Source organism: Phyllopteryx taeniolatus, chromosome 2, assembly GCF_024500385.1.
Source record: "Phyllopteryx taeniolatus isolate TA_2022b chromosome 2, UOR_Ptae_1.2, whole genome shotgun sequence".
Classification (NCBI taxonomy): Eukaryota; Metazoa; Chordata; class Actinopteri; order Syngnathiformes; family Syngnathidae; genus Phyllopteryx; species Phyllopteryx taeniolatus.
This window is the reverse complement of record NC_084503.1, coordinates 13,151,761-13,177,849: the sequence shown is the minus strand read 5'-3', so window position 1 is coordinate 13,177,849 and position 26,089 is coordinate 13,151,761. Positions and strand designations below refer to the sequence as shown.

The 26,089-nt window shown below is 39.9% G+C and overlaps 2 protein-coding genes across 11 annotated transcripts in view; one reads left to right on the top strand and one right to left on the bottom strand.

The window, feature by feature from the left end:
• The window catches only part of cfap70 (cilia and flagella associated protein 70), a 44,241-nt gene extending 32,646 nt beyond the window's left edge, over positions 1-11,595 (bottom strand). For 4 of the 9 annotated variants that reach the window (XR_009786307.1, XM_061761514.1, XM_061761524.1 and 1 more), the window contains exons 1-8: positions 11,248-11,384; positions 10,759-10,857; positions 10,553-10,649; positions 8,052-8,238; positions 7,009-7,104; positions 6,658-6,743; positions 5,108-5,299; positions 3,650-3,832 (exon numbers count right to left, since the gene is read on the bottom strand). Coding sequence is in view for 8 of the 9 variants with exons in the window: in XM_061761514.1 (XP_061617498.1) it covers positions 3,650-3,832; positions 5,108-5,299; positions 6,658-6,743; positions 7,009-7,104; positions 8,052-8,238; positions 10,553-10,624 (816 nt within the window). In the remaining variant the exon portion in view is untranslated. Of the gene's footprint in view, positions 1-3,649; positions 3,833-5,107; positions 5,300-6,657; positions 6,744-7,008; positions 7,105-8,037; positions 8,239-10,552; positions 10,650-10,758; positions 10,858-11,247; positions 11,385-11,450 lie in introns of those variants that run through there. The other 5 variants (XM_061761501.1, XM_061761487.1, XM_061761490.1 and 2 more) reach the window with 5 other exon arrangements.
• Positions 11,401-26,089, top strand: part of ddb1 (damage-specific DNA binding protein 1) — a 53,373-nt gene continuing 38,684 nt past the window's right edge. The window contains exons 1-8 of one of the 2 annotated variants that reach the window (XM_061761468.1): positions 11,401-11,549; positions 13,973-14,121; positions 14,446-14,562; positions 15,752-15,973; positions 20,869-20,983; positions 22,195-22,292; positions 24,023-24,181; positions 25,841-25,924. In XM_061761468.1, the coding sequence (XP_061617452.1) occupies positions 14,080-14,121; positions 14,446-14,562; positions 15,752-15,973; positions 20,869-20,983; positions 22,195-22,292; positions 24,023-24,181; positions 25,841-25,924 (837 nt within the window). In that variant the 5' untranslated portion in view covers positions 11,401-11,549; positions 13,973-14,079. Of the gene's footprint in view, positions 11,550-12,893; positions 13,064-13,972; positions 14,122-14,445; positions 14,563-15,751; positions 15,974-20,868; positions 20,984-22,194; positions 22,293-24,022; positions 24,182-25,840; positions 25,925-26,089 lie in introns of those variants that run through there. The other variant, XM_061761460.1, reaches the window with a different exon arrangement.

Below are 26,089 nucleotides of genomic sequence, written 5' to 3'. Positions count from 1 at the left end.
TCTGACGCCAAGTGCAAGGAATTTGCAACTCACTTCAGCAACAAAATTAAAACAAGAGCAGCTTTTATTTCACCACAACCTACCATAATTTCTCAAGTATGATGCAAATTTTTTCCTCAAAAAATTGTCAAGTCAATAGTGCGCATTATTCATAGGTATTGGGGAAAAATGAAAAAAAATAAATAAATAAATCACATTTTATAAATGTATGCCGCCATCTAGAGGTTATGAGAACGGTGTACACTTTCATTCTAATATGCACCCGCCACTTAGTGGTTATGAAAAAGGTGTAGCCTACACTTTCATTCCAATATGACAGGGTATGACTGCATATAGGTACAGTTGTGCTCATAAGTTTACATACCCTAGCAGGATTTGTGAAATACTGTTTTGTTTTTTTAAATATGACTGATGACTGAACAATAACCATCATTAATTTCGTTACGGTTATGTTTTGTTTAATTATAATGCTTTTCGGAAATCCTTGACCGTTTAATTTGAATCCCATTAAAATAAAATTAAATGTCTTTCGCCTGGCCCTTTATGTTTACTTTAAATAATTGTACCCATCTAGCAAATTCTGCCTGGGTAATCAAACATATGAGCACAACTGTGTGTTTTCTAATTTACTCAATAAAAGTAGAGCTGTGAATTTCAAAATAAGAGCACGTAAATAAAAAGGAAACTATTACGTGTTCAAATAAACTGTGAACAAACTAACAAAGTAGAGATAATACTTCATGTTTGAAACTATGGGTAGAAACCAAAACATGCATTATACAGTGGGTACGGAAAGTTTTCAGACCCCCTTAAATTTTTTCACTCTTTGTTATATTGCAGCCATTTGTTAAAATCATTTAAGTTCATTTTTTCCCTCATTAATGTACACACAGCACCCCATATTGACAGAATTTTTTTTTATTGTTGAATTGTTTGCTGATTTATTAAAAAAGAAAAACTGTAATATGTCCATGTCTTCTGATCATCCTTGAGATGGTTCTACACCTTCACTGTAGTCCAGCTGTGTTTGGTTATACTGATTGGACTTGATTAGGAAAGCCACACCTCTGTCTATATAAGACCTTACAGCTCACAGTGCATGTCAGAGCAAATGAGAATCATGAGGTCAAAGGAACTGCCTGAAGAGCTCGGAGACAGAATTCTGGCAAGGCACAGATCTGGCCAAGGTTACAAAAAATATTCTGCTGCACTTAAGGTTCCTAAGAGCACAGTGGTCTCCATAATCCTTCAATGGAAGACATTTGGGACAACCAGAACCCTTCCTAGAGCTGGCCGCCCGGCCAAACTGAGCAATCTGGGGAGAAGAGCCTTGGTGAGAGAGGTAAAGAAGAACCCAAAGATCACTGTGGATGAGCTCCAGAGATGCAGTCGGGAGATGGGACAAAGTCAACCATCACTGCAGCCCTCCACCAGTCGGGGCTTTATGGCAGAGTGGCCTGATTGAAGCCTCTCCTCAGTGCTAGACACATGAAAGCCCGCATGGAGTTTGCTAAAAATTACCTGAAGGACTCCAAGATGGTGAGAAATAAGATTCTCTGGTCTGAAGAGACCAAGATAGAAATTGTTGGCCTTAATTCTAAGTGGCATGTGTGGAGAAAACCAGGCACTGCTCATCACCTGTCCAATACAGTCCCAATCAACAGTGAAGCATGGTGGTGGCAGCATCAAAACTTTTCAGTCAGGGTTTCAAACAAATCAGTACCGAGACAGCATCGATCAAAGTTTTAAACGATATTAGAATTAATATGGACATGAGAAAACGCTCTTTCCTCATCTTAATTGATCTGAGTACAGCCTTTGATACAGAAGACCACAATATTCTTTTAAACAGGCTGTGCGATACGATCGGCTTCTCCGGTACTGTTTTTAACTGGTTAAAAACCCTACCTCACCGGTAGAGAATTTTATGTCACCATGGACGAAGACTCCTTGTCAGGAGGTCACAAGTTGGATTGCGGTGCTCCCCAAAGTTAAATTTTAGGTCTAACAATTTATAATGTATATATGTTGGGGTCATCAGGAGAGATGGAATTAGTTTCATTGCTATGCTGATGACATTTCCGTTTCTCCTGATGACCACAGCCCAATTGATACTTTTTACCTGTATTTTAGAAATTAAGTCATAGATGGCTGAACATTTCCTTTAGCTCAACCAGGACAAAACTGATTTTTAATTATTGGTCCTGAAACTCTGAGAGAAAAACTAACATTAAAATTACAACAGTTTTCTCTTACCCCTTCAGACAAAGTTCAAAACTTGGGCGTTACCTTTGACTCTGACCTAACTTTTATCCCACATGTCAACAACAGAGTGAAAACTGGATTTTACCACTTAAAAAACATTTTTTTCTCACGAGACAACACCATTTTTTGACTTTTTAGACACCATTTTTTGAGGACCATGGCATACCATAGTTTCAATTGAAAGTGACTCAAGATATGATATTTGCAAAATATGTTACTGTGAACAAGAACTTTGTCTGCAACAAGCAGTAGCAGAGAAAACAGGTCAATTGAATTTAAAAAACAAAACAAAAAAACAAAGGCTTTACTTTTATTTGATCATTCGTTCAACTCAGAGGGGTCAGATTATATCCATCTCTGATCCATATCATTAATAAATAGCTGATAAATTAATAATAATAAATATTAATAATTCTAAATAAGTTGCATTGCATGATGTCCTGTGGATATAAGATACAGCTCAATTCAGGATTATTTACAATATATAAGTAATGTGTCATTCAAGGTACAAGTAAACGCTCGAACTAAAATGAGTTCATATTAGCTCAGTTTAATTCATGTCTGTTTTCTACAGTAACGTTCACGTTCTTAGCGAGGCTTAAAGCCTAACTTTATAAACACTGTCATTCATTTTTTTTCTCCATTGTCATTGGGTAATGTTGAATTCATTATGTATTTAATCATCTTTTTTTTATTATAACTACTTTTACTCACGGGTGTTGGGTGTCACTGGGGCTCAGAGACTGCGGGTGGGTGGGAGTCTTGTGTTTTTGTCTTATCATTTGAAGCACTTTGTGTTGCTTTCTAACTATGGAAGATGCTATACAAATAAATGTTTGATTGATTGACAAATGGATAAAGCTGCCAACAAAAGTGATGTCAGCCCCAAGTGTCATTGTTTTTAAGTCCAGGCTAAAAACTGTAATTTTTCTCATGCTTATGATTGAGCATTTTAGAGCTTTATTAAATAATTTATTAAATAATTTATTAAATAATTTCTCTTTGTTGTTGTTGTTGTAATTTTAGTAAGCTGTCTTTTAATTTTCTGTACTTTGTTTTTAAACGCGTTTCATCATGTAAAGCACATTGAGTTACCTTGTGTATGAAATGCAATATAGAAATAAATTTGCCTTGTCATCATCACCCTTTTCGTGGTTGCCATCAGAATAAAATAATAAAAATAAAAAACACTTGTGGAGTTAATCCTTTAGATGCTCAGTGAGGAGAAGTCTCACAAGATTTGTTGAAGTCTTGCTTGATGTCACAGATAATGATGGTTAGCTAGGTTTTGACTTTTGATGCATACTTTTTCTGAAAAGTTGGAGTTAGTTAAACTGCAAATTGTACAATTTTGGGGTGTTGGTTGAATTAGCAGGTACAGTACCTCTAAACTAGTAAGCTCGCCATCTTCTTGATCAATGGGTTGGGTGTGGAAAAATGGTCCTGGCAGGAAGTGGTTTCCTGGGGCCAGGTGGGCATGATGTGGCCTCTTCCTCTGTCGGCCGTTGTCTTCCCTGTGCCCCCCTGCCTTCAGCTGTCCTTCACTAAACAACAATAGCTGGTCTTTCTGGGAGTTAGAGGAGCCATAGAACACTAAAGCAGTTACTTATGGAAGTTTTATGAAGAAATTCTGCCCACTTTTCATTTCACCAGCGTCAGGCAGAAACCTTGCATTACAAAACCATCACTTTTCAGGATACAAAAAAAATGGCATGTTTGTTGAGCTGGCCAGGGGACTGACGAACAGTATCAATTTGTGAAAGAATGTGAAATAGACCAAATTTAGACATAGGAGGTTTCAGCCCAACGGCAACGATAAGACACTAATAACACGACGATGCAACATCACAAATAAGATTCTTACCTCCGCTAAGTACAAAGCTCAGGCAAAGGGTTTTGTTGTTATTCAATTAAAATGTTCATTTCGTAACTTCAGAAAACTTTGTAAAGAAATAATGCATGAACCAAAGAACAACCCATTAAATGTTGGCACAAATAACTTTCTCAATCAATTATTTTTGTGGTTTGATTCACTGTGCCTTTGAAGAAAACCATTCACAGTTTCCAGATCAAAAAGGTCTTCCTCTATTAACAGGAAGTACCCTGTCGACAAAGACACTTTTAGTCAAACAGACGCAAGAGCTACACTTTCTAATTTTTAGTTTTTATCAATTGCTGGGCCTTGCTGGGGAGGAGACTCTGAAACAGTCGTAGGAGCAAGAGTGACAGCGGCATGGACAAAGTGGAGAGAACTGTGAAGTGCTAAGGGAGACAGAAAAATGCCCAGAAGACTAAAAGTAAAACTATACGACACAGTCATATGACCAATGCTGTTGACAGGCCACAGGTATGGACAATGAGGGAAAAGGAGGAGAGGATTTCAGAGACAACAAAAATGAGGACGCTAAGAAAAATCAAAAGTCATAAGTGAGCACATCAGGACAGAGGTGGGGATGAATGATATCAATGAGAATGTGAAGGAGATCAGAATGAGGTAGTATGCACAAGTGATGAGGATGGAGGAGGATGACACTGTTAGGGAGTCTATGAATCTGCAGTTAGAAGGAAAAAGAACAAGAGGAAGGCCAAAGAAAAGATGTATGTAAAGAAAATGTACATGAAGATTTAATCCATTTCAAAGTAAAGGCAGAGGATGGTCAGAACAGCAGTTCCTGGAGGTTAAAGACAAGGGCAGTCAACTGCAGTTTAGTGTGAAAAGAAGAAGAAAAAGAAGAAGATAATTGCTGGGCCCTGGTGAAGGTCTGCACATTATTGAGTTCATAGCAGGCTAACCTGTAGTGCAAGATAAGAGGTTACATAAAAAGCAAAGAGTAACGCTCACCTCTGCAGTACATGGAACCTCCATTACAGCAGTGCATATGTATTGAGGAGCTGTTGGCCCAAAACTCTGATTAAATGTGTCAGGGAGAGAATAGGCCGTCTCCAAAGACACCTTCATCAGGTTGGAAGTTGAAAGCTGTTCTTCAGTCAGTAATGGAGCTGATGCACTGACACATACGTCCAAAGTCGGGTGCTAAATGGGTTAAATATTCTGGATTATTATCAGAAAATAATGCTGAAATGTAAAAAGAATACATATTTTCCTTCCAGAACCCTTTAGTTCATTTTATCCATTGATTTGATCAAAAGATAACAGCAGATTGTCTGATGAAAATTACTTTAAGTAAACAAAATCATATTGAGCAATTAGCATGGTGTAGAAACTGTGATCACAGACAGACAAAATATTGCGAGGAGTAAAGATATTTGGTTACAAAAATCTAAAACGTGTTCCTTGCAGTAATTTGTGTTTTAACTAAATCCTATCGATTCCACTCAGGCTGCATTGTGGTATGATATTGTGAAAATTAAAGTTGATGACTTTAAGGATGCAGAAGTAATTTCACTTACTTCTTACAAGGATTTGCAACAGAGGGCACCTCAATATGTGTTTTGTAGTACAAAGCAAACATTGTGTCTGAACATTGGTTTATTTCTAATTACGGCAAAAGCATTTCTTAATTCATGCTCAGGTGGGGAAAGGGAAATACAAGCTAGAAACACCAATTGCTAAGATGACCATCTGTTACTGCCAGGAAACAATAACTGAAACAGTGTCGGTTAATACTCCATCGCTAGTGCTAGGTTCCAGACCCACCCTGCGATATAGAAATACCATATTTAAATACACCCTAGGCATGTTGGTATAGCATTTATAGCACTTAAACTTTTTGAAGTCTTTAAACACAACTTTAAAACAATACAAACACATTTAAACACACTGTACTTGACGAATATATTTTGTCATTTCAGAAGAAGAATCTTTTTGAAATATTTTTGAATGTAATTATTCACTTGTGCAAACCTCACTATTTTAATATTACTCTGATACACTGTACTAACCATATCCATTTTCCGTACCGCTTATCCTCACTAGGGTTGCGGGCATACTGGAGCCTATCCCAGCTGACTCTGGGTGAGTGGCAGGGTACACCCTGAACTGGTCGCCAGCCAATAGCAGGGCAAATATACACTAACAACCATTTGCATTCACATTGACACCTATCGGCAATTTAGATTCTTTAATTCGGTTCAGTGTGTACCCTGCCTCCCGCCCGAAGATAGCTGGGATAGGCTCCAGCATGCCCGCAAGCTATCAGGTATGTAACGCTTACCAGATGTTACTACCCTTAGCTTTGGGTAATCAATGCATCCAACAAAGCTCAATGTAGCCTTATGCGTCAAATTGTTTCAGTGATGAAACAATTTGCATTCCATTATACTAAGATCTGTTTCATTATATTGGTTACCTTATTCAGTTGTATCACAATGGTAAAATATATCAAATAGTCAGAATGATTCAATGCAAGTTTTGCAGCAAAGCTAACTGACCTTGGTAACGGGGGCCGGGGTGGAGCCCTTTTCTGGGGCAGCGTGCGTAGCATGCAGCACGACTGTGGATGAGAAGCTGCACTCACCTGAAGGCAGATAATTAAAAAAAAAATGTTTTTACACACAGTCTAGATTCCCAGAGGCATCAAGAGTCTCTTAGCTGACCAAGTTTCTATTCCCTGGTGATAAATAAACCAGTCATTATTGAAGCAGTTCAAAAGGTCATCCAGTGACACTTGTATTAAAATGTCAATCTTCCTTGGTTGGCTGTCATCTAGTACATAAATAAAACAAACATACAAACAAAAACATTAGTAAAATCTAATGAGTGTATGAAAAGTATACATTTACCTTGCAGCAAAGGTAGCAGGTCAATCACTGCTTGGCCCAGGACTATTGATTTTGCCTCCACTTTTTTCTTCTCAGGAACAACCTCTGTCAATGTCACTGACAACAACAAAATCATTCATATTAATGGAATGTGATGTGAACTATCCTGTTTACAATCTAACCTTGCATGGTTGTTGAAAAGACTACTGAAATGGGCATAGGTGTACAGACGTATAAATTTTCCATTTTCTTTGCTTTTGTAGTACACTTGAAACATTGGGGTTTGACATTAAATGATGAAGACATGAACATTTCAGCTTTTATTTAACAATATTTTAATATATCTTAGAAGACAGCAGCTTTTGTTTGAACCCACCCACCCCACGAAACAAAGATCACAATCAGAATCATCTTTATTTGCCAAGTAAGTCCAAAAAACACATGAGGAATTTGTCTCCGGTAGATAATGACCAAAAATACATTGCTAAAACCACCAAGGACTTCATCAGGGGTAAGAAGTGGGAGGTTTTTGACTGGTCCAGTTAATCTCCAGACTTAAACACTATAAAGCACACATTTTACCGACTAAAGGGCAGAGTGAAGGGAGCAGTCCCCTAAAAAAAACTGAAAGAGGCTTCAGTAAAAACCAGGAAAAGCATCACAGAAGATTTTGTCAATGGGTTTTAGGCTTGATGCAGTTATCGCAGACAAAGGATTTACAACTTCTTCTTTACGTCTTTTCAGCCTCTTTTAAGTCAATCTGTTCCAATAATTTTACCCATCTATAAATGTGTTGTCTCATTACAAATAATGTTACTGTATCTTCTAAGCCCAGATGTAAGTACCTGGAAATAAAAGCTAAAATGGTGATCTCTTGTCTCATCATGTTTTAATGTCAAGCCCAAATGTTTTCAGTCTACAGCAAAAATACAGAAATTGGACTCATGCACTGCTCCAATACTTTTGAAGGGGAGTATAAAAGGTTTTCAGCAGCAGTTTGACAACAGAAACCTTTGGGTTAAGTAAAGAAAACAGTAATAAGCTACTCACGTAACTTACAGTACCTATGACTGGCTTATGCGGGATGTCACTGAGAGACAGAACTTCATTGCAGCAGGGAAATGTGCGGGTGAAGTCATACTCAATGTACTCTGCCGTAGGATCAACCGTACGCTTTTCAGACTCTCCCAACATCCCACCATTGAGATCCATCCGAAGAAAACTTAGGACATTTCCTGCCTTTTTTCCATGCTTACAGAAAAAGGTATTTTTTGAATAAGGGGTGAAAGTGCGGAATCAATAAGACATAAATAATATTTTTGTAAAAAATAAAATAAAATGCAAACAATATTCTCCTGAACTAGTGCTAACACCAAGCATGAAACGATTTAGCTAGTTAGTTGCTTGTTAGTAAAACACTAATAAAAAAAAATATTTTTAAAAAGTAAAACAGTAATCGAACTTTCATTAATTCATTTTCTGTAACGCTTATCCTTATTAGGGTCGCAGGCGTGCTGGAGCCTATCCCAGCTGACTGTGACAAAAGGCGGGGTACACTGTGAACTGGTCGCCAGCCAATCGCAGGGCACATACAGTGGGTACGGAAAGTATTCAGACCCCTTTCAATTTTTCACTCTTTGTTATATTTCAGCCATTTGCTAAAATCATTTAAGTTCATTTCTTTCCTCATTAATGTACCCAGAACCCACCATATTGACAGAAAAAAAACGGAATTGTTGAAATTTTTGCTGATTTATTAAAAAAGAAAAACTGAAATATCACACAGCCATAAGTATTTAGACCCTTTGCTCAGTATGTAGTAAAAGCACCCTTTTGAGATAATACAGCCATGAGTCTTTTTGGGAATGATGCAACAAGTTTTTCACACCTGGATTTGGGAATCCTCTGCCATTCCTTCTTGCAGATACTCTCTAGTTCTGTCAGGTTGGATGGTGAACGTTGGTGGACAGCCATTTTCAGGTCTCTCCAGAGATCCTCAATTGGGTTTACGTCAGGGCTCAGCTGGGCCATTCAAGAACAGTCACGGAGTTGTTCTGAAGCCACTCCTTCGTTATTTTAGCTGTGTGCTAAGGGTTATTGTCTTATTGGAAGGGGAACCTGCGGCCCAGTCTGAGGTCCTGAGCACTCTGGAGGAGGTTTTCGTCTAGGATAACCCTGTACTTGGTTGCGTGAATCTTTCCTTCAATTGCAACCAGTCGTCCTGTCCCTGCAGCTGAAAAACACCCCAACAGCATGATGCTGCCACCACCATGCTTCACTGTTGGGACTGTATTGGACAGGTGATGAGCAATGCCTGGTTTTCTCCACACATACCCCATAGAATTCAGGCCAAAAAGTTCTATCTTGGTCTCATCAGACCAGAGAATCTTATTTCTCATGATCTTGGAGACCTTCGGGTGTTTTTTTTTTAGCAAACTCCATGCGGGCTTTCATGCGTCTTGCACTGAGGAGAGGCTTCCGTCGGGCCACTCTGCCATAAAGCCCCGACTGGTGGAGGGCTGCAGTGATGGTTGACTTTCTAGAACTTTCTTCCATCTCTCAACTGCATCTCTGGAGCTCAACCAAGGTGATCTTTGGGTTCTTCTTTACCTCTCTCACCAAGGCTCTTCTCCCCCGATTGCTCAGTTTGGCCGGACGGCCAGCTCTAGGAAGGGTTCTTTCTGGTCATCCCAAACATCTTCCATTTAAGGATTATGGAGGCCACTGTGCTCCTAGGAACGTAAAGCGCAGCAGAATTGTTTTTGTAACCTTGGCCAGATCTGTGCCTTGCCACAATTTTGTCTCTGAGCTCTTCAGGCAGTTGCTTTGACCTCATGATTCTCATTTGCTCTGACATGCACTGTGAGCTGTAAGGTCTTATATAGACAAGTGTGTGGCTTTCCTAATCAAGTCCAATCAATATAATCAAACACAGCTGGACTCCAATGAACCATGTCAAGGATGATCAGAAGAAATGGACAGCACCCGAGTTAAATATATGAGTGTCACAGCAAAGGGTCTGAATACTTATGGCTGTGTGATATTTGTTTTTCTTTTTTAATAAATCAGCAATAATTTCAACAATTCCGTTTTTTTCTGTCAATATGGTGGGTTCTGTGTACATTAATGAGGAAAAGAATGAACTTAAATGATTTTAGCAAATGGCTGCAATATAACAAAGAGTGAAAAATTTAAGGAGGTCTGAATACTTTCCGTACCCACTATATAAACAAACAACCATTCGCAATAACATTCAGAACTATGGGCAATTTAGAGTTTTCAATTAGCCTACCATTCATGTTTTTTGGATGTGGGAGGAAACCGGAGTACCCGGAGAAAACCCACGCAGGTACGGGGAGAACATGCAAACTCCACACAGGCGAGGCCGGATTCGAACCCGTGTCCTCATAACTGTGAGGCAGATGTGCTAATTAGTCATCCACTGTGGAACAAATATAAAAAAGATAATATTTTTTAAAAAGTGATGGGCCAAATACATAATTGCCTCTCAGACTGTTTCAAAAATGCAGGGGCTGAAGGTGAACGTAAAGCTCTCTTCACTTACCATGTTAGTTGCACGAGTGATCGTTATTTTGATGTCAAAATTATTTTCTGTCTTCTCGTCAGTATACTCCATTATTCAAGGGAAACTGTGAAATAACCTGTGAATTAAGTTATAAAATTAGTATAGACTGTCATTGTTCATTTAGGGTATATTATTTTCATGAAACCTTTAAGATAAAACTGTCATTAATTTAAATGTAACCTTACCTGTAATTGAAATGTTGCTGTCCAACGTTTCAGAGATCAGATACGGACAACTTACCCGTGACATAAGCTTGGCTTTGTTGGCATTGTTCTTCAACAATCCTGCAAAGGGACACATTGAGAAAACAAAGTCTCGTAGAACATGTCACATGGTACAACTGTATCATACCAAAGCTGTTGAATACATTTCCGAAATTTTACCAAAAGTGTCCCCCTCATCTACGGGGTCATTATTTTGTGATTTTTCACAAGCGGACAGTATTTTCGGTTCTGAGCTTTGTATACACTAGTTGCCCATAGCAACCTATGCTTTCCGTCTAGCTCGTTTCGCGCTCAATGCGAATTAAGTCTTTTACTTGTTTGTGTTGAGATAAAGAAAGTGTTTTTCGCGAGTTGCGCATCATACAAATTCTTCACAAATTACCACAACAAAGTGTCTCGCTTATAAGTCACGACACCGTATCACTCAACACAGTTCACATTCAGGCATACCATCACACGTAACTTCACTTCGAGGTCACCAGGAATGCCCTGGGGAGAAAACAATAGACGCCAAGCGTAGTTTGTGTCCTGCGTATATGGGCTGCGTGTTATGGTCCAAGTCTCTTCCTCCCGGTTCCTGCACAAACCTGTACGGTAACGTTCGGTTACGCCACTCCAATGCTACACGCTAACGTCATAAAAGTTTCAAGTACCTGCGACCGTAAAGTGAGAAATCATCGCGAAAGCTTCACGGTGGAGCTAAACTCCACCCATCTTTTACATTTCACGTTAACTTCGTCCACGAAAGGCAGGTAAGCATGCACTTCAACCAACAAACGCCATTTTGTAAAAGATTTCGAGGTTAGTGGCATAGTGGTACGCGTACTCACACTTTGTACTTAAGTAGAAATACAGCTATCCTGCTTGCGTAAAAAAAAATTATAATACGAAAAACAAGACTGGTAAAAGTAGTAGGCTAGTGATTCAATTCCTTTATATTAGTGAAAGTAAAAAAAATATACACTGAAATCTCTACACAAGGAAAAAAATAATAATTAATTTTACTATCACTTATATACAATACCCATTTTGATCACTTGGCACAAGGAAAAAAAATCTCTGCACACAAAATAGTTTCCCTATTTTATTAACTTGCATAGTCATTGTATCTGAGAAGAAGAAAAGCTAGCCAATGCTAGCTTCATTGGCTCAAGCAATTATGCTATCAAAACAGTGTTCCTGTTCCCATACATTGATATTGCTGTAAAAGTGACTAACAAAAACTCCTAAATTAGCCAATAACTAGTGAAAACTACACTTTAAGCATATGTTTATTTCAGATTAGAGGGACAGATCAGTTGACAATGTGAAATTATTTTCGTAAATAAGGCCATGATTGGGGAATATCTTGCTTCTTTGAATCTGTCATCGCTTCCTGTTTTAAATTCAAATCAAAATTTCACCCACAGTTGACTTTTGTCATTATGTGTGGAGATTGGGAAAAGTAAAAGGACAAAGTAGGCCTCTGTGTTTTCAAATGTAGGGAGTAAATGTTAAAGTTGCCAGAAAAACAAATACTCAAGTAAAGTAGAAATACCTGAAAAATCTATTTAAGTACAGTAACGACTTATTTGTACTTCATTACTTACAACTAAGGATGACAAATTACTATAGCATGGTCATGATATAATCATTCCAATACTTTAGATTTTGATGTTTTACTAAAAAAAAGGAAAAAAAAGGGGGGGGGGGGGGGGGGGGGGGGAGAACAAGAGATTTTAATGCTCAGAAATTTCAGGGAGTGTTTTATTCCCTTTTGGAAATAAAAAATCAAGTGCAGTTTTGAATGTCATCATTATGCCCAAATTTATACTCCACCACTACAACCTAAAAATAAATTATACATTACTACGTTAGTTAAAGCATCAGTCTAAAATTGAATTAGGATTGTCGTATTACAATAAAAGGCCTTGTGCAGCTGGTTTCATTAGTTGGAGAAATGAAGTATATGACAAAAGGTACAAAAAAAAGAAGAAAAAATAAAACTTCCAAGGCAACATTTTGATTGAGCGCATGTATTTGGCTACTCCTTTGCTCCATGTGCCCTCCGTGACAAAGAGGGCGCTGTAGACTTTAGTTGCTGTAATGGAGACACGGCGCTTGTAAATAACTACTTCCGGGAGTTGTAGTCCAATGATTTTGTCACTTGCGCGAGAGCTATAACACTATTTTGGTGTTTATCTGGCATCGGCTACTGTTGTCAAGATGTCATACAACTACGTGGTTACAGCTCAAAAACCCACGGCGGTCAACGCCTGCGTCACAGGTAAATGTCCTGTATTGCTGTTTTTTTTCCACCCCTACGCCTGCATGCTAGCTGAACTCCCGCGTTGCACGTCCAAAGCGGCCTTGTAGTAGCCGATAGCTCCAGTTTGGTGAAGATCTTTGTTTACCTGTTTGGCTATTCGTTTCACGGTCAACGTATTGGCCTTGTTTGGTTTTTCACTTACGATCGCGGAAAGCTGTTGATGAAAGCGCTTTTATTTTAACGTCAACCTACTTGGAAGTAAATAATCATCTCTAGATTAAGTTAATAAACCTCATCATAACGCTTCATAGCTACTTGATTTATCAGCGCCTTTGAAAAGATGCGTTTTATCGTACTGCCTAAAGTTGGTGCATCGTTATCGTCGCACGGAGCAACCATTTAATTTACACCTATTTACAATAAAATTACCTTTTAAAATAGAATTCGATTCGACCCTTGTTGTCTGTTTTGGCATTTGTTTAAACCTCTAAACCCAGGGAAATTAGAATCCGATCTATTAATGGATCTCTGAGATCTGCAACTGTACAGTCATGTTTACGTAATGTTTACAATCATGCCTTGAGGTTTGCTTCTGCAAGTAAATTTTGAATTAAGATGAAGTTTTTAATCTCAATTGATTGCATTGTCAGCAAATTTCAGCAGTAATTTCTTGAACAGTAATTTTGTAAAGCCAACATTTGAGTCATGTTTAATGTATCAATAGCTGTTCCAAAATAAAAATCATCAGATTTGTCTAATTTTTGACCATCATTTGTTTCATATTTCGCTTTATCCTATTTTATGTTGATGGGATCCTTTGTCAAAACGAACCTTTTCAGTCTTCCCTTGGTCTGTTAAAACATATGTCTGCAGATATAAACACAAACAACAGCGTAAACAGCATGTTATGTCTTGATGATTTTACAGGCCACTTCACCTCTGCAGAGGACCTTAATTTGCTAATAGCAAAAAACACAAGGTTGGAGATCTATGTTGTCACAGCGGAAGGACTCAGACCTGTCAAGGAAGTGGGCATGTATGGCAAGATTGCTGTCATGGAGCTCTTTAGGCCCAAGGTAGACATTTATTTGAGCTCTTTTTACTCCACACTGAATGAATTATTGCAGAATTTGTGTCATTGTCAAAATGCACATTACTTGCCAGTCATGTATACATACACCGTGGACACTTCTGTTGTCTTAAGATTACATTTTTAGATCGTAAGATATCAGATGCATATGTTTATAATTTTGTGAAAATGTTTAACAAGCAAACAATTCCAAAACTAAGTGGTGGAAAACAAAGAGCCAAGAATAAATGTTTGGAACAATTTTACGTTTAACCTTTAATTGCAGTGTCCCAAAGTAGCTTTTGGTTCATCACTTTCTTATGCTCTGCAGGGCGAGAACAAGGATCTGCTATTTATTCTCACATCAAAGTACAATGCGTGTATCCTTGAATACAAACAGAATGGTGACAGCATTGACATCATCACTCGTGCTCATGGGAATGTCCAGGTGGGTGATCAATAAAAAACAAATTGTCTTGATTTGGTCATATGGATAACAATGTATGTATGATATATGTATAGCAAGTTACTCTGACAGTATTTTAATGGGCACCACCAGTCCACATAAAGCTTTACTTAAATGCTGAATGCAAAGGTGTAATGTGGCAGTGATAGCCTCATCCATCTAATTTTTAACAATAAGAATTGTACTGATTATAATAATAATATCCATCCATCCATTTTGTGTACTGCTTATCCTCACTAGTGCAAACTGCAGGGTGCTACATATTTGTATTGCACACCACACAGAGAACCAGTTCTCACACATGCAGGCATGTAAGGATCGATGTAAGGATGAAGGCGTGCGAAAACAGTGCTACACCCCTTGAGTTGGGTGTGGGTGGATTGATTCCTTGCTCAAGGGCACCTCAACAGTAGCCAGGCAACAGACTACAATCTCTCGAACATCTAGTTGTAGATAAGTTAAACGCAGTAAAACGTAAAAGCAATAAAACGCTACCTGTGATAACAAGTAACCAACCAATGCTTAAACGTGAGTTGACCTCATGCAGCTTCAGATACCTGTATGCTTACTACATGTGTATATTCTTCTCATGTTCTTTTCTGAATACTCTTTATTTAGGCTGCAGCAAAAAAAAAATGTTGGTCAAATTTAGAACTGGCGGCACGGTGGCCGACTGGTTAGAGCGCCAGCCTCACAGTTCTGAGGTGCAGGGTTCAATCCCCGTCCCCGCCTGTGTGGAGTTTGCATGTTCTCCCCGTGCCTGCGTGGGTTTTCTCCGGGCACTCCAGTTTCCTCCCACATCCCAAAAACATGCATTAATTGGAGACTCTAAATTGCCCGTAGGCATGACTGTGAGTGCGAATGGTTGTTTGTTTCTGTGTCCTGCGATTGGCTGGCAACCAGTTCAGGGTGTACCCCGCCTCCTGCCCGATGACAGCTGGGATAGGCTCCAGCACGCCCGCGACCCTAGTGAGGAGAAGCGGCTCAGAAAATGGATGGATGGATGGAAATTTAGAACTGTACAGTAGGGCTTTAGAGACATGCAACTGCATAATGGTAGTAAGCATTGTCACCTTTGAAAATATAAAAATATTTGTATCCTGGTAATACTAAAAATGTGGTTTCATACTGCTTAAATAAACCCCTACAAATTAACTTTTTTAATTTCCAGGATCGCATTGGGCGGCCCTCAGAGACGGGTATTATTGGAATTGTTGACCCAGAATGCCGTATGATTGGCTTGCGGCTGTATGATGGGTTGTTTAAGGTGATCCCTTTGGACCGAGACAATCGTGAGCTTAAGGCCTTCAACATCAGACTTGAGGAGCTGCAAGTTATTGATGTCCACTTCCTGTATGGCTGCCAGGCCCCAACTGTGTGCCTCATCTATCAGGTACACTTTGCGGTTGGCAGTACTGTTTATTGTGCTGTTCTGATTTTCAGCCAAAAACATTTCAGCGTTCGACATAGACTGTGACCTGATGGCCACCACTGGTCGGGCCACCACCTACCTACAGACGCTGGCCCGGCCGGGCCAGTATAAATATCAAGGTCACTGCTTTCGAGCTGTGTGCCTACCACAACGCTAAGATAGGAGGGTCAAAGTCATCAGCGCATTCTATGTGTGTGGATGGCAAGAAAACCAAAAGCCTAAGGATGCCGGTACATGCTGTATACGGTTGCGTACAATGCTGTACAATTATGACAAGAGAACCCTTTATTTTTTCCCTTTAAATGTTCTGTATTAATAGCACATGCTTTGATGGTGTCAAAAAGTAAACCTCATGGAAACGGGTTGAGAACTAAGCAAGTTATCTTTATATTCAATATACAGTCCCCTCCAAAGGTATTGGAACGGCAAGGTCAATTCCTTTGTTTTTGTTGTATACTGAAGACATTTGGGTTTCAAATAAAAAAAGATGAATAGGAAACTAATGTTCCGAATTCCAGCTTTCATTTCATGGTATTTACATCTAGAAGTGTTAAACAACTCAGGACAGGGCACCTTTTATTTGAAGCCAACCTTTTCAAGTGAGCAAAAGTATTGGAACAGACATGATTAAATTAACTTAAAGTTAATAACATTTAATATTTTGTGGCATAACCCTTACTTGCAATAACTGTATCAAGCCTGCGACCCGTTGACTTCACCAGAGTGTTGCATGCTTCATTTGAAATGGTTTTCCAGGCCTTTAATGTAGCCTCTTTCAGTTCTTGTTTGTTTCTGGGGATTGCTCCCTTCAGTCTCCTCTTCAGGAGAAGCTTGCATGATGAAGCTTCCTCCGATGTGTTTGGGTGCATTTTTCGTTAACTTGCCAGACACAATTGTTTGCCAATATCCACAGGGTAGCGGTGAAGGTCTCACAATCCACTGTTCGAAGAAGACTTCGAGTGAAGAAATATACAGGCCATACCACAAGATGCAAGCCATTCCTCAGAAAAAATAATCAGAAGGCCAGGTTGGATTTTGCAAAGAAGCACGGGGATGAGCCACAGGTTTTGAAGTTTTCTGGACTGATGAGACCAAGGTTAACCTCTACTAAAGTGATGGAAAGGCCAAAGTATGGAGAAAGAAAGGATCTGTTTTTGATCCAAAACACATAAGCTCATTTGTGAAGCATGGTGTGGAGGTAATGTCATGGCTTGGGCTTGGCTGCTTCTGGAACGGGCTCACTTGTCTTTATTGATGATGTAACTCATGATGGTAGCAGTCGAATGAATTCTGAAGTCTACAAAACCATTTTGTCTGGCAATCTACAGAAAAATGCATCCAAACTAATCGGGAGAAGTTTCATCATACAAAAAGACAATGACCCAAAACACACTGCCAGCACAACAAATTAGTTCATCAGGGGGGAAAAGTGGAAGGTCTTACACTTGCCAAGTCAATCACCGGCACTTAACCCAATCAAGCATGCATTTTACCTCCTGAAGAGGAGACTGAAAGGAGAAACCCCCAGAAACAAACAAGAACTGAAAGAGGCTGCGGTAAAGGCCTGGAAAAGCATTTCAAATGAAGAATGCAACAGTCTGGTGAAGTCAATGGGACGTAGGCATGATGCAGTTATTGCAAGTAAGGGTTATGCCACCAAATATTAAATGTTATTAACTTTCAGTTAATTTAATCATGTCTGTTCAAAGTGTTTTTCTCACCTGAAAAGTGGGTGGCTTCAAACAAAAGGTGCTCTGTCCTGAGTTGTTCAACACATCTAGATGTAAATACCATGAAATGAAAGCTCAAATTCTGAACTTTTGTCTTATATTCATCTTTTGATCTGAAACACAAACGTCTTCAGTATACAACAAAAACAAAGGAATTGACCTTGCCATTCCAATACTTTTGGAGGGGACTGTACATGCATTGCATTTGATGGGAACATTGCCTCCACCCCGCCTTGTTTCGCTTATATACACTATATTGCCACACGTATTCGCTCACCTGCCTTGACTTACATATGAATTTAAGTGACGCCCCATTCCTAAACCATAGGGTTCAATATGGCGTCGGTCCATCCTTTGCAGCTGTAACAGCTTCAACTATTCTGGGAAGGCTGTCCACAAGGTTAAGAAGTGTGTTTAAGGGAATTTTTGACCATTCTTCCAGAAGCACATTTGTGACGTCACACACTGATGTTGCATGGAAGGCCTGGCTCTCAGTCTCCGCTCCAATTCACCCCAAATGTGTTCTATTGGGTTGAGGTCAGGACTGTGCAGGCCAGTCAAGTTCATCCTTACCAGTCTCTGTCATCCATGTCTTTATGGACTTTGCTTTGTTTACTGGTGCACAGTCATGAAGGAGGAGAGAAAGAACCGTTCCTCAACTGTTTTCACAAAATTGGGAGCATGGAATTGTCCAAATTCTTTTATGTTCAGAATCAGAATCATCTTTATTTGCCAAGTATGTCCAAAAAACACCCAAGGAATTTGTCTCCGGTAGTTGGAGCCGCTCTAGTACGACAACAGACAGTCAATTGACAGAGAACACTTTTGAGACATAAAGACATTGACAAAAAACAGTCGCTGAGTAATAAAGGGTTGCTAGTTGTCTGGTAATGCCGGCACATTTTTTTTTTTGACAATTGGGCAAAAAATGCAGAGTCCTCTAGCACTTAGAGCAGTTCGAATGACTAATATTGCAATAGTCCGTTGCAATGACCATTGTGCAATTGGCGCCGAGACTTCAAGGAGTGTATGCGGTTTAAAGTGACGAGTAATGCGATAATCTGGGACAATGTTGATTGTGCAAATGTTGCAGATACTCCTCAATCAGTGTGCAAATGGAGCAGATGCTTCTCTGGCATGAGTGGCCAGTATTGGTCAACAACAGATATGCAAATAGTGCAGCATGGCGAGACTACTACAGTGAGTGCACGAGTAATATATAATTTGCCCCACAGAAATGTGAACTCAAGTCAAAAAATTTCCAGCAAGTTGTAATGGAATTGTAGGTTAGGTGTTTAAGAAGTTGATCGCAAGAGGGAAGAAGCTGTTGGAATGTCTGCTCGTTCTAGTTTGCATTGATCGGTAGCGCCTACCTGAGGGAAGGAGCTGGAAGAGCTGGTGACCAGCATTTAGAGTTCCTTTCACTGGAACTAAGGGGATAAACCCAGCTCCTGAAAAACAACCCCCACACAATAATCCCCCCTCCACGAAGATTTACACTTTACCAATGCAGTCAGACAAGTAGAATTCTCCTGAAATCTGCCAAACCCAGACTCATCCATCAGATTGCCAAATGGTGAAGTGTGATTTGTCACTCCAGAGAATGTAGTACCTGGTTTTCTCCACACACACCGATTAGAATTAAGGCCAAAAAGTTCTATCTCGGTCTCATCAGACCAGATAATCTTATTTTTCACCATCTTGGAGTCCTTCAGGTGTTTTTTTTTAGTTAACTCCGTCCAGGCTTTAATGTGTCTTGCACTAAGGATAGTGTTTTTACAAACATTTGTGAAAGAATGGGTCGCTCTAAGAAGTTCAGTGAATTCCAGTGTGGAACTGTGATAGAATGCCACCTGTGCAACAAGTTCAGTCGTGAAATTTCCTCGCTCCTAAACGTTCCACTGTCAGCTTTATTGTAAGAACATGGAAGCATTTGGGAACGACAGGTACTCAGCCACGAAGTGGTAGGCCACGTAAACTGATGGAGCAGGGTCAGCGGATGCTAAGGCGCAACGTGCGGCGACGTCGCCAACTTTCTGCCAAGTCAATCGCTACAGACCTCCCAACTTCTTGTGGCCTTCAGATTAGCTCAAGAACAGTGCGCATACTGAACTGTTGCAGTTCAGCAAGATTCCTGGGATGACTGGTGTGAATAGCTCTCTTGAGGTGATGCCACATCTTCTCAATCAGGTTGAGTTCAGGACTTTGACATGACCACTCCAGAACACGTATTTTCTTTTTCATTCTGTTGTTGATTTGCTTCTGTGTTTTGGATCATTGTCCTGTTGGAACACCCATCTTTTGAGCTTCAACTGTTGAACACATGGCCTCAAGTTCTTATGCAAAATATATTGAAAAACATGTGAATTCATTTTCCCATTGATGATAGGAATGTTTTATGTATAGTAGATTGGTGTGATTTCTGTAAATCTTCAGCTGACACACTACGGTTCTTTTTTTACCTCCTTGAGCATTCTGCGTTATGCTCTTGCAGTCGTCTGTACAGGACGGCCATTCCTTGTAAGAAAAGCTACTGTGCTGAACTTTCTCCATTTGTCTAACCGATGAACCAGGAATTAATGCTGAACTGCAACAGTTCTGGAAAGAGTAATGGTCTAAAATTCATCCTGATCCTTGTGCACATCTGATCTGCAACTACAGGAAACGTTTGGTTGAGGTTATTGCTGCCAAAGGAGGGTCAACCAGTTATTAAATCCAAGGGTTCACTTACTTTTCCCTCCTTTTCCTGTGGATGTCTGTGTTGTTTTCAATAAAAATGTGAAAAAATATAATTGTTTGTGTGGTATTAGTTTAAGCAGACCCTGCTTATTTTTGTGATTTAGATAAAGATTAGACTACATTTGATGACCAATTTATGCAGAAATTTTAAGAAATTCCCAAGATTCTTCCCACTGTATATTTATATTTTCACTGAACTCCTTTGGATAAAAGATTGTGCATCAGTTAGGAAAATAATCAGAAGACTACAGTATTTGCTGACCAAAAGATGGCCGTTTAGTAGCAGTTACTAAGGTCTTACTGAAATATAAGTTCAAGGGTAAAATTTGATCTCCGTTTATCTAATCTAAATTTGTTTTTCCTCTGTTGGCCTGTCTTATACTATAGGACCCCCAAGGGCGCCATGTCAAGACATACGAGGTTTCTCTGAGGGAAAAGGAGTTCAATAAGGGCCCCTGGAAACAAGAGAACGTCGAGGCAGAAGCTTCTATGGTCATACCAGGTTCTTGGATCATTTTGATTTCACTACTAACCAATACAATCAATAAAGGTGTTTCCACACTGCACTTGGATTTCATGGGGTAGGGCACATGACGGTGCAGGGATGATGGGGATGCGTTATTAGGATTCCCACATAGTTTCCAGGCAGGACACACCCCACTGCAACATGATTTCCTCCTCCGTCGCGGGAAGCACAGGCTATGCAGATGTAACGAGATGACCCTCCCAAACGTATCACATTTGCACAAAATGAAAACGCAGAAGTTTGTTATGCTTAGGTTTAGGGAAAGGGTTGGGGCTTAGGCGGTGTAGGTTAAGGTTAACATTAGGTTGGGTTAAGGTTAGTGGGAAACATATCAACGCCACCACACTTAAGTCACATCTTTTCTCGTCTAGAGGCAGTAGGGCTTGTTCTATCGGGAAACAGCAACCATCATAGAGCAGGGGCACGTGTCCTGGAGCCAGTAATATTGGATCCAGGACACGTAGGCTGCAGCTCAGCAATATGAATTTTCGTGTTACGATGGAAAGCCTTTTCTTAACTTATAATGAGAAGGACAGGTGATGCAAGTTAAGTATTTGGCTATGCTATATTTTATTATAATTTAACATTTTTAGTGTTAAAAATTCTAAAATACCCCGTTTCTACCACTTTCAACCAGCCTGGTACATCCAGAGAAGTGGAGCTGTGGCTCCATCGCTGGGCCTTTTTTTTATCAAGTCATGGTATGTCACCTAATGTCTTGTGTCCCAGAGTTCAGGACACCAGGACAACATTATTGAGTCCTCAATTTTCTTATTTCTTTTTGAAATATGTATTTGATTTTCCTGGCTTTTTTGTTTTGTTTGTTTGTTTTTTTCCACAGTAGACTATGCTAAAACCTCTTGCTATTTTCACTCTAAAATCACTCCGCTATGAGCAGAGATGAATTGAAATACATATGACATTTTTCAATTGTTGGCCACCTGCTGAGGCCCAGTGCTGCGCCGTTGTGCTGTGGCAGCACTTACACAATGAATGGGTTGGTCGACGGTACCCTGTGCAGTGTGAAAAGGCCTTTAATAGATTAATTCATTAAATGTACTGTTACACTCTCACTTAGTTATCATACTTGAGAAATTTTCCAACAATCTTTAAAAAAAATTAATCCAAGAGTGTCTCTATATGGTTGAATAGATGTAATGTATAACTTTGCTGTGCTTGCATTTTAGTGCCAGAACCTTTTGGTGGTGCTATAATCATAGGACAAGAATCAATTTCTTACCACAATGGAGACAAATATTTGGCTATTGCACCACCCACTATCAAGGTAATTGTATATACAGTAAAATGAGCTGATATGGTTGTGTTTTATGTAAAAAGGATTTCTTTTGCATATGTGAAAACAGGATTAATAATGTTATTTTCTCTGATTGATGGTGTAGTTGTTGGGGCTTATAGGAAATTAACAACATGGACAATGCTTCAGCCAGCATAAAGAGTTTAACTACTTATTACACGATTCCATTTATCTTTACCTAGCATTGTGAAACCCAGGAATGTAAATGTTAACTCGTCAGAAAAGATTATGATGGATTGTGAATTGTAAAAGTGGACGTGTTTTCCTTTAGTGGTTGTCTTTTAAGATCAACATCAAATAATAATTTCTAATTTTTAATTTAACTGTATAAACTTAAAAAAAAGAACTCTAATTTGGTCAAAATTTGAAGAGCATCTTTAGCAGCAGACTTGACTTCATAAAATGAAAATCTTAAAAGGTAAATAGCTGCAATCCATTGAAGGGGGTCCTAGCAATGCCAGTAGATAAAGGATTATTCTTTTTTGAAAAATAAACATACAGAGTAGACTACATTTGTTGAAGCATAAAATTAAGTAAGCAAAGACTTGTGCTGGATATTTTGCTATCTTTTTTTTTTTTTTTAAATCCATCCATCCATCTTCTACCGCTTATCCGAGGTCGGGTCGCGGTGGCAGGAGCTTTAGCAGGGACGCCCAGACTTCCCTTTCCCCAGCCATTTCATCCAGCTCTTCCGGGGGGATCCCGAGGCGTTCCCAGGCCAGCCGAAGGATGTAGTCTCTCCAGCGTGTCCTGGGTCGTCCCCGGGGTCTCCTCCCGGTGGGACGTGCCCGGAACACCTCACCAGGGAGGCGTCCGGGAGGCATCCGAATAAGATGCCCCAGCCACCTCATCTGGCTCCTCTTGATGTGAAGACGGCTCTACTCTGAGGTCCTCCCGGATGACCGAGCTTCTCACCCTATCTCTAAGGGAGAGCCCGGACAACCTGCGGAGGAAACTCATTTTGGCCGCTTGTATCCGGGATCTCGTTCTTTCGGTCACGACCCACAGCTCGTGACCATAGGTGAGGGTAGGAACGTAGATCGACCGGTAAATCGAGAGCTTTGCCTTTCGGCTTAGCTCCTTCTTTACCACAACGGATCGATATAAAGTCTGCATCACTGCAGACGCTGCACCGATCCGCCTGTCGATCTCCCGTTCCATTCTTCCCTCACTCGTGAACAAGACCCCAAGATACTTGAACTCCTCCACTTGGGGCAGGATCTCATCCCCGACCTGGAGAGGGCACGCCACCCTTTTCTGACTGAGGACCATGGTCTCAGATTTGGAGGTGCTGATTCTCATCCCAGCCGCTTCACACTCGGCTGCGAACTACTCCAATGAGAGTTGGAGGTCACGTCTTGATGAAGCCAACAGAACCACATCATCTGCAAAAAGCAGAGATGCAATACTGAGGCCACCAAACCGGACCCCCTCTACGCCTCAGCTGCGCCAAGAAATTCTGTCCTTAAAAGTTATGAACAGAATCGGTAATAAAGGGAAGCCATGGCGGAGTCCAACCCTCACCGGAAACGAGTCCGACTTACCCCCTCGTTTCCCACTGGATTTAATTCTTCCACTTATCATTGTGTTGTGTTGTGGTTCCCATGATATTAGCTTTTTACAGTTTGACCTTTAAATATTTTACCAGATCCACCTTGCCTGTAGCTTTATTGACGTGACATCTTTGTGTTTGACTGCAGCAAAGCACTATTGTCTGTCACAACCGAGTGGACCCAAATGGATCACGGTACCTGCTGGGAGACATGGAAGGGCGCCTTTTCATGTTGTTGCTGGAGAAAGAGGAGCTAATGGATGGAACGGTTGCCCTCAAAGACTTGCATGTGGAGTTGTTAGGAGAGGTGCTCCATTTTCTCATGTTACAGTGAACTCACGTTTATTGTGAGGAATATGTTCCCCGACCCATGTATATAGAGAGACCATTTAAAAAATACTAATAATAATTTTACCCCTTCCACAGACTTTAAACACACTTTTTAAAGTAATGCTTAGCGCCTGTTATAACTGTCACTGTCAAGAAGTGGGAGACTATGGTATAACATCACTTTGAGGAAACGGAAATAGTCACACGCACAGTTCTCCAAATAAGAGGCAAAGCTTGTTTGCTTCAAGCTGTTTATTTGTCGCTCCCAGTTAGTTTACTTTAAAACTGACACATAAAAGCAAAGAACAAATAAATATTTTATATTTAAATGTTCAACCAAACCTCGAGCTCGCGAGAACAATGCTAATTCATAATGCAAAACACCATAGACAGGCTAATGGAAATTTGCATCGATGTGTTGGTAATTATAAACTTTCAAACAATTTGTACGTTAACACACACTGAGTAGCAACAATTCAAATGGGATACAACATTACTCACAGGCATATATTCTCTACTCCGGTAGAAACTATTACTAGAGTTTAGTTGGGGATCTTATATGCCTCTTGCTGTTCTTAATCCATTACGCTGCATGTCTTCAAGTAAACCTCAGTGCTACCTGGTATGTTGTGGCACAATGTTATACTACACTGAAGGCGCACAACTCTAAATTCTGACTTGAGAGACATGAAAGGTGAATTGTGACATAGCGGGGGTTCACTGTATCTCTTATTTGTTCTATGTCCGACTTCACTATGTTATACCATCTGCCTCTTCCCTAGAATTGCTCCCATCACTTCCATGTTCGCCATTTCTCTGGCTTGTTGGGTTTTCACCACCTTTCCCATCCTCTCAGAGCTCCTTTGCTACTATAGCATTTTTCGTGTTTTATAGCCTTGACAGGACCTAATGGATATTTCCACACTTGTACAGAGGATGTGACAAATCATTCTTTCTTTGCCTGCTTGCTGGGTGTCACTTATCAATTGTATAAAGTGATTTAGACAATGGCTGCACGTCAGTACCAACCTTTAAACCCAAATCTTATGTGAAAGGCAGAGAGCACTGGTTTTTAACACCTTTCTCTCATGATTTGCCAAAGAGTCTAGTTAGTAAATGGTAGTCTTCTGAGTGGTGCCGGAGCTAGAAGCCATCAAGGGGAGTGGTAGTGCTGAGCTAGAGACAGATTGCTTTTTAAATTGTCTGCATTATTGTTGGGACCAGTCTGCTCAGCCAACTGGCAGCAGCGTCTCTGCATTATCATGTCCAAAATAATAGTTTTCTTGTACATTAATTAAACACACAGTGTACTAGTGTATCGCCTTTTCTGCCCTTAAACAGGTAAATTTCAAGCACTTGTCATACATTTTTCCTGTAAGACATCACTTTAAACCGTTTGATGCTGCCACTACTTTTCAAACAATAAAGAAGGTTATTGTCTTTCTCTTATTGATCCCCTAATTTGGTTAAATTAATGTGCTAGATGTGTACTCACTGACCATTCTGGAGGCTTTGCTTCTATTCAATCATTAGCAATTTGCAGTGTTTCTACTTTTGTTTCTTATGCACATGTAGAAGAAAAGATGATCAAAGCATTTGTAAAGAAATTGAGGTGTTTTTTTCTCTGCACTGACAGACATCCATTGCTGAGTGTTTGACCTACTTGGATAACGGTGTGGTCTTTGTGGGCTCCAGACTCGGTGACTCCCAACTGGTAAAGGTAAGCGACAGGTTACCGCTGTTCCAAGACCAAGAGATTTACGATCACTCACCAGTTTTGCATCCCAAAAGTAGTAAACAAATACTACTGTCACATTTGTACTCCTTAAAAAATATTTTCAGTCTTGTCATGTAAGGATTTTTCCATTTCATACTCGTTATTCTT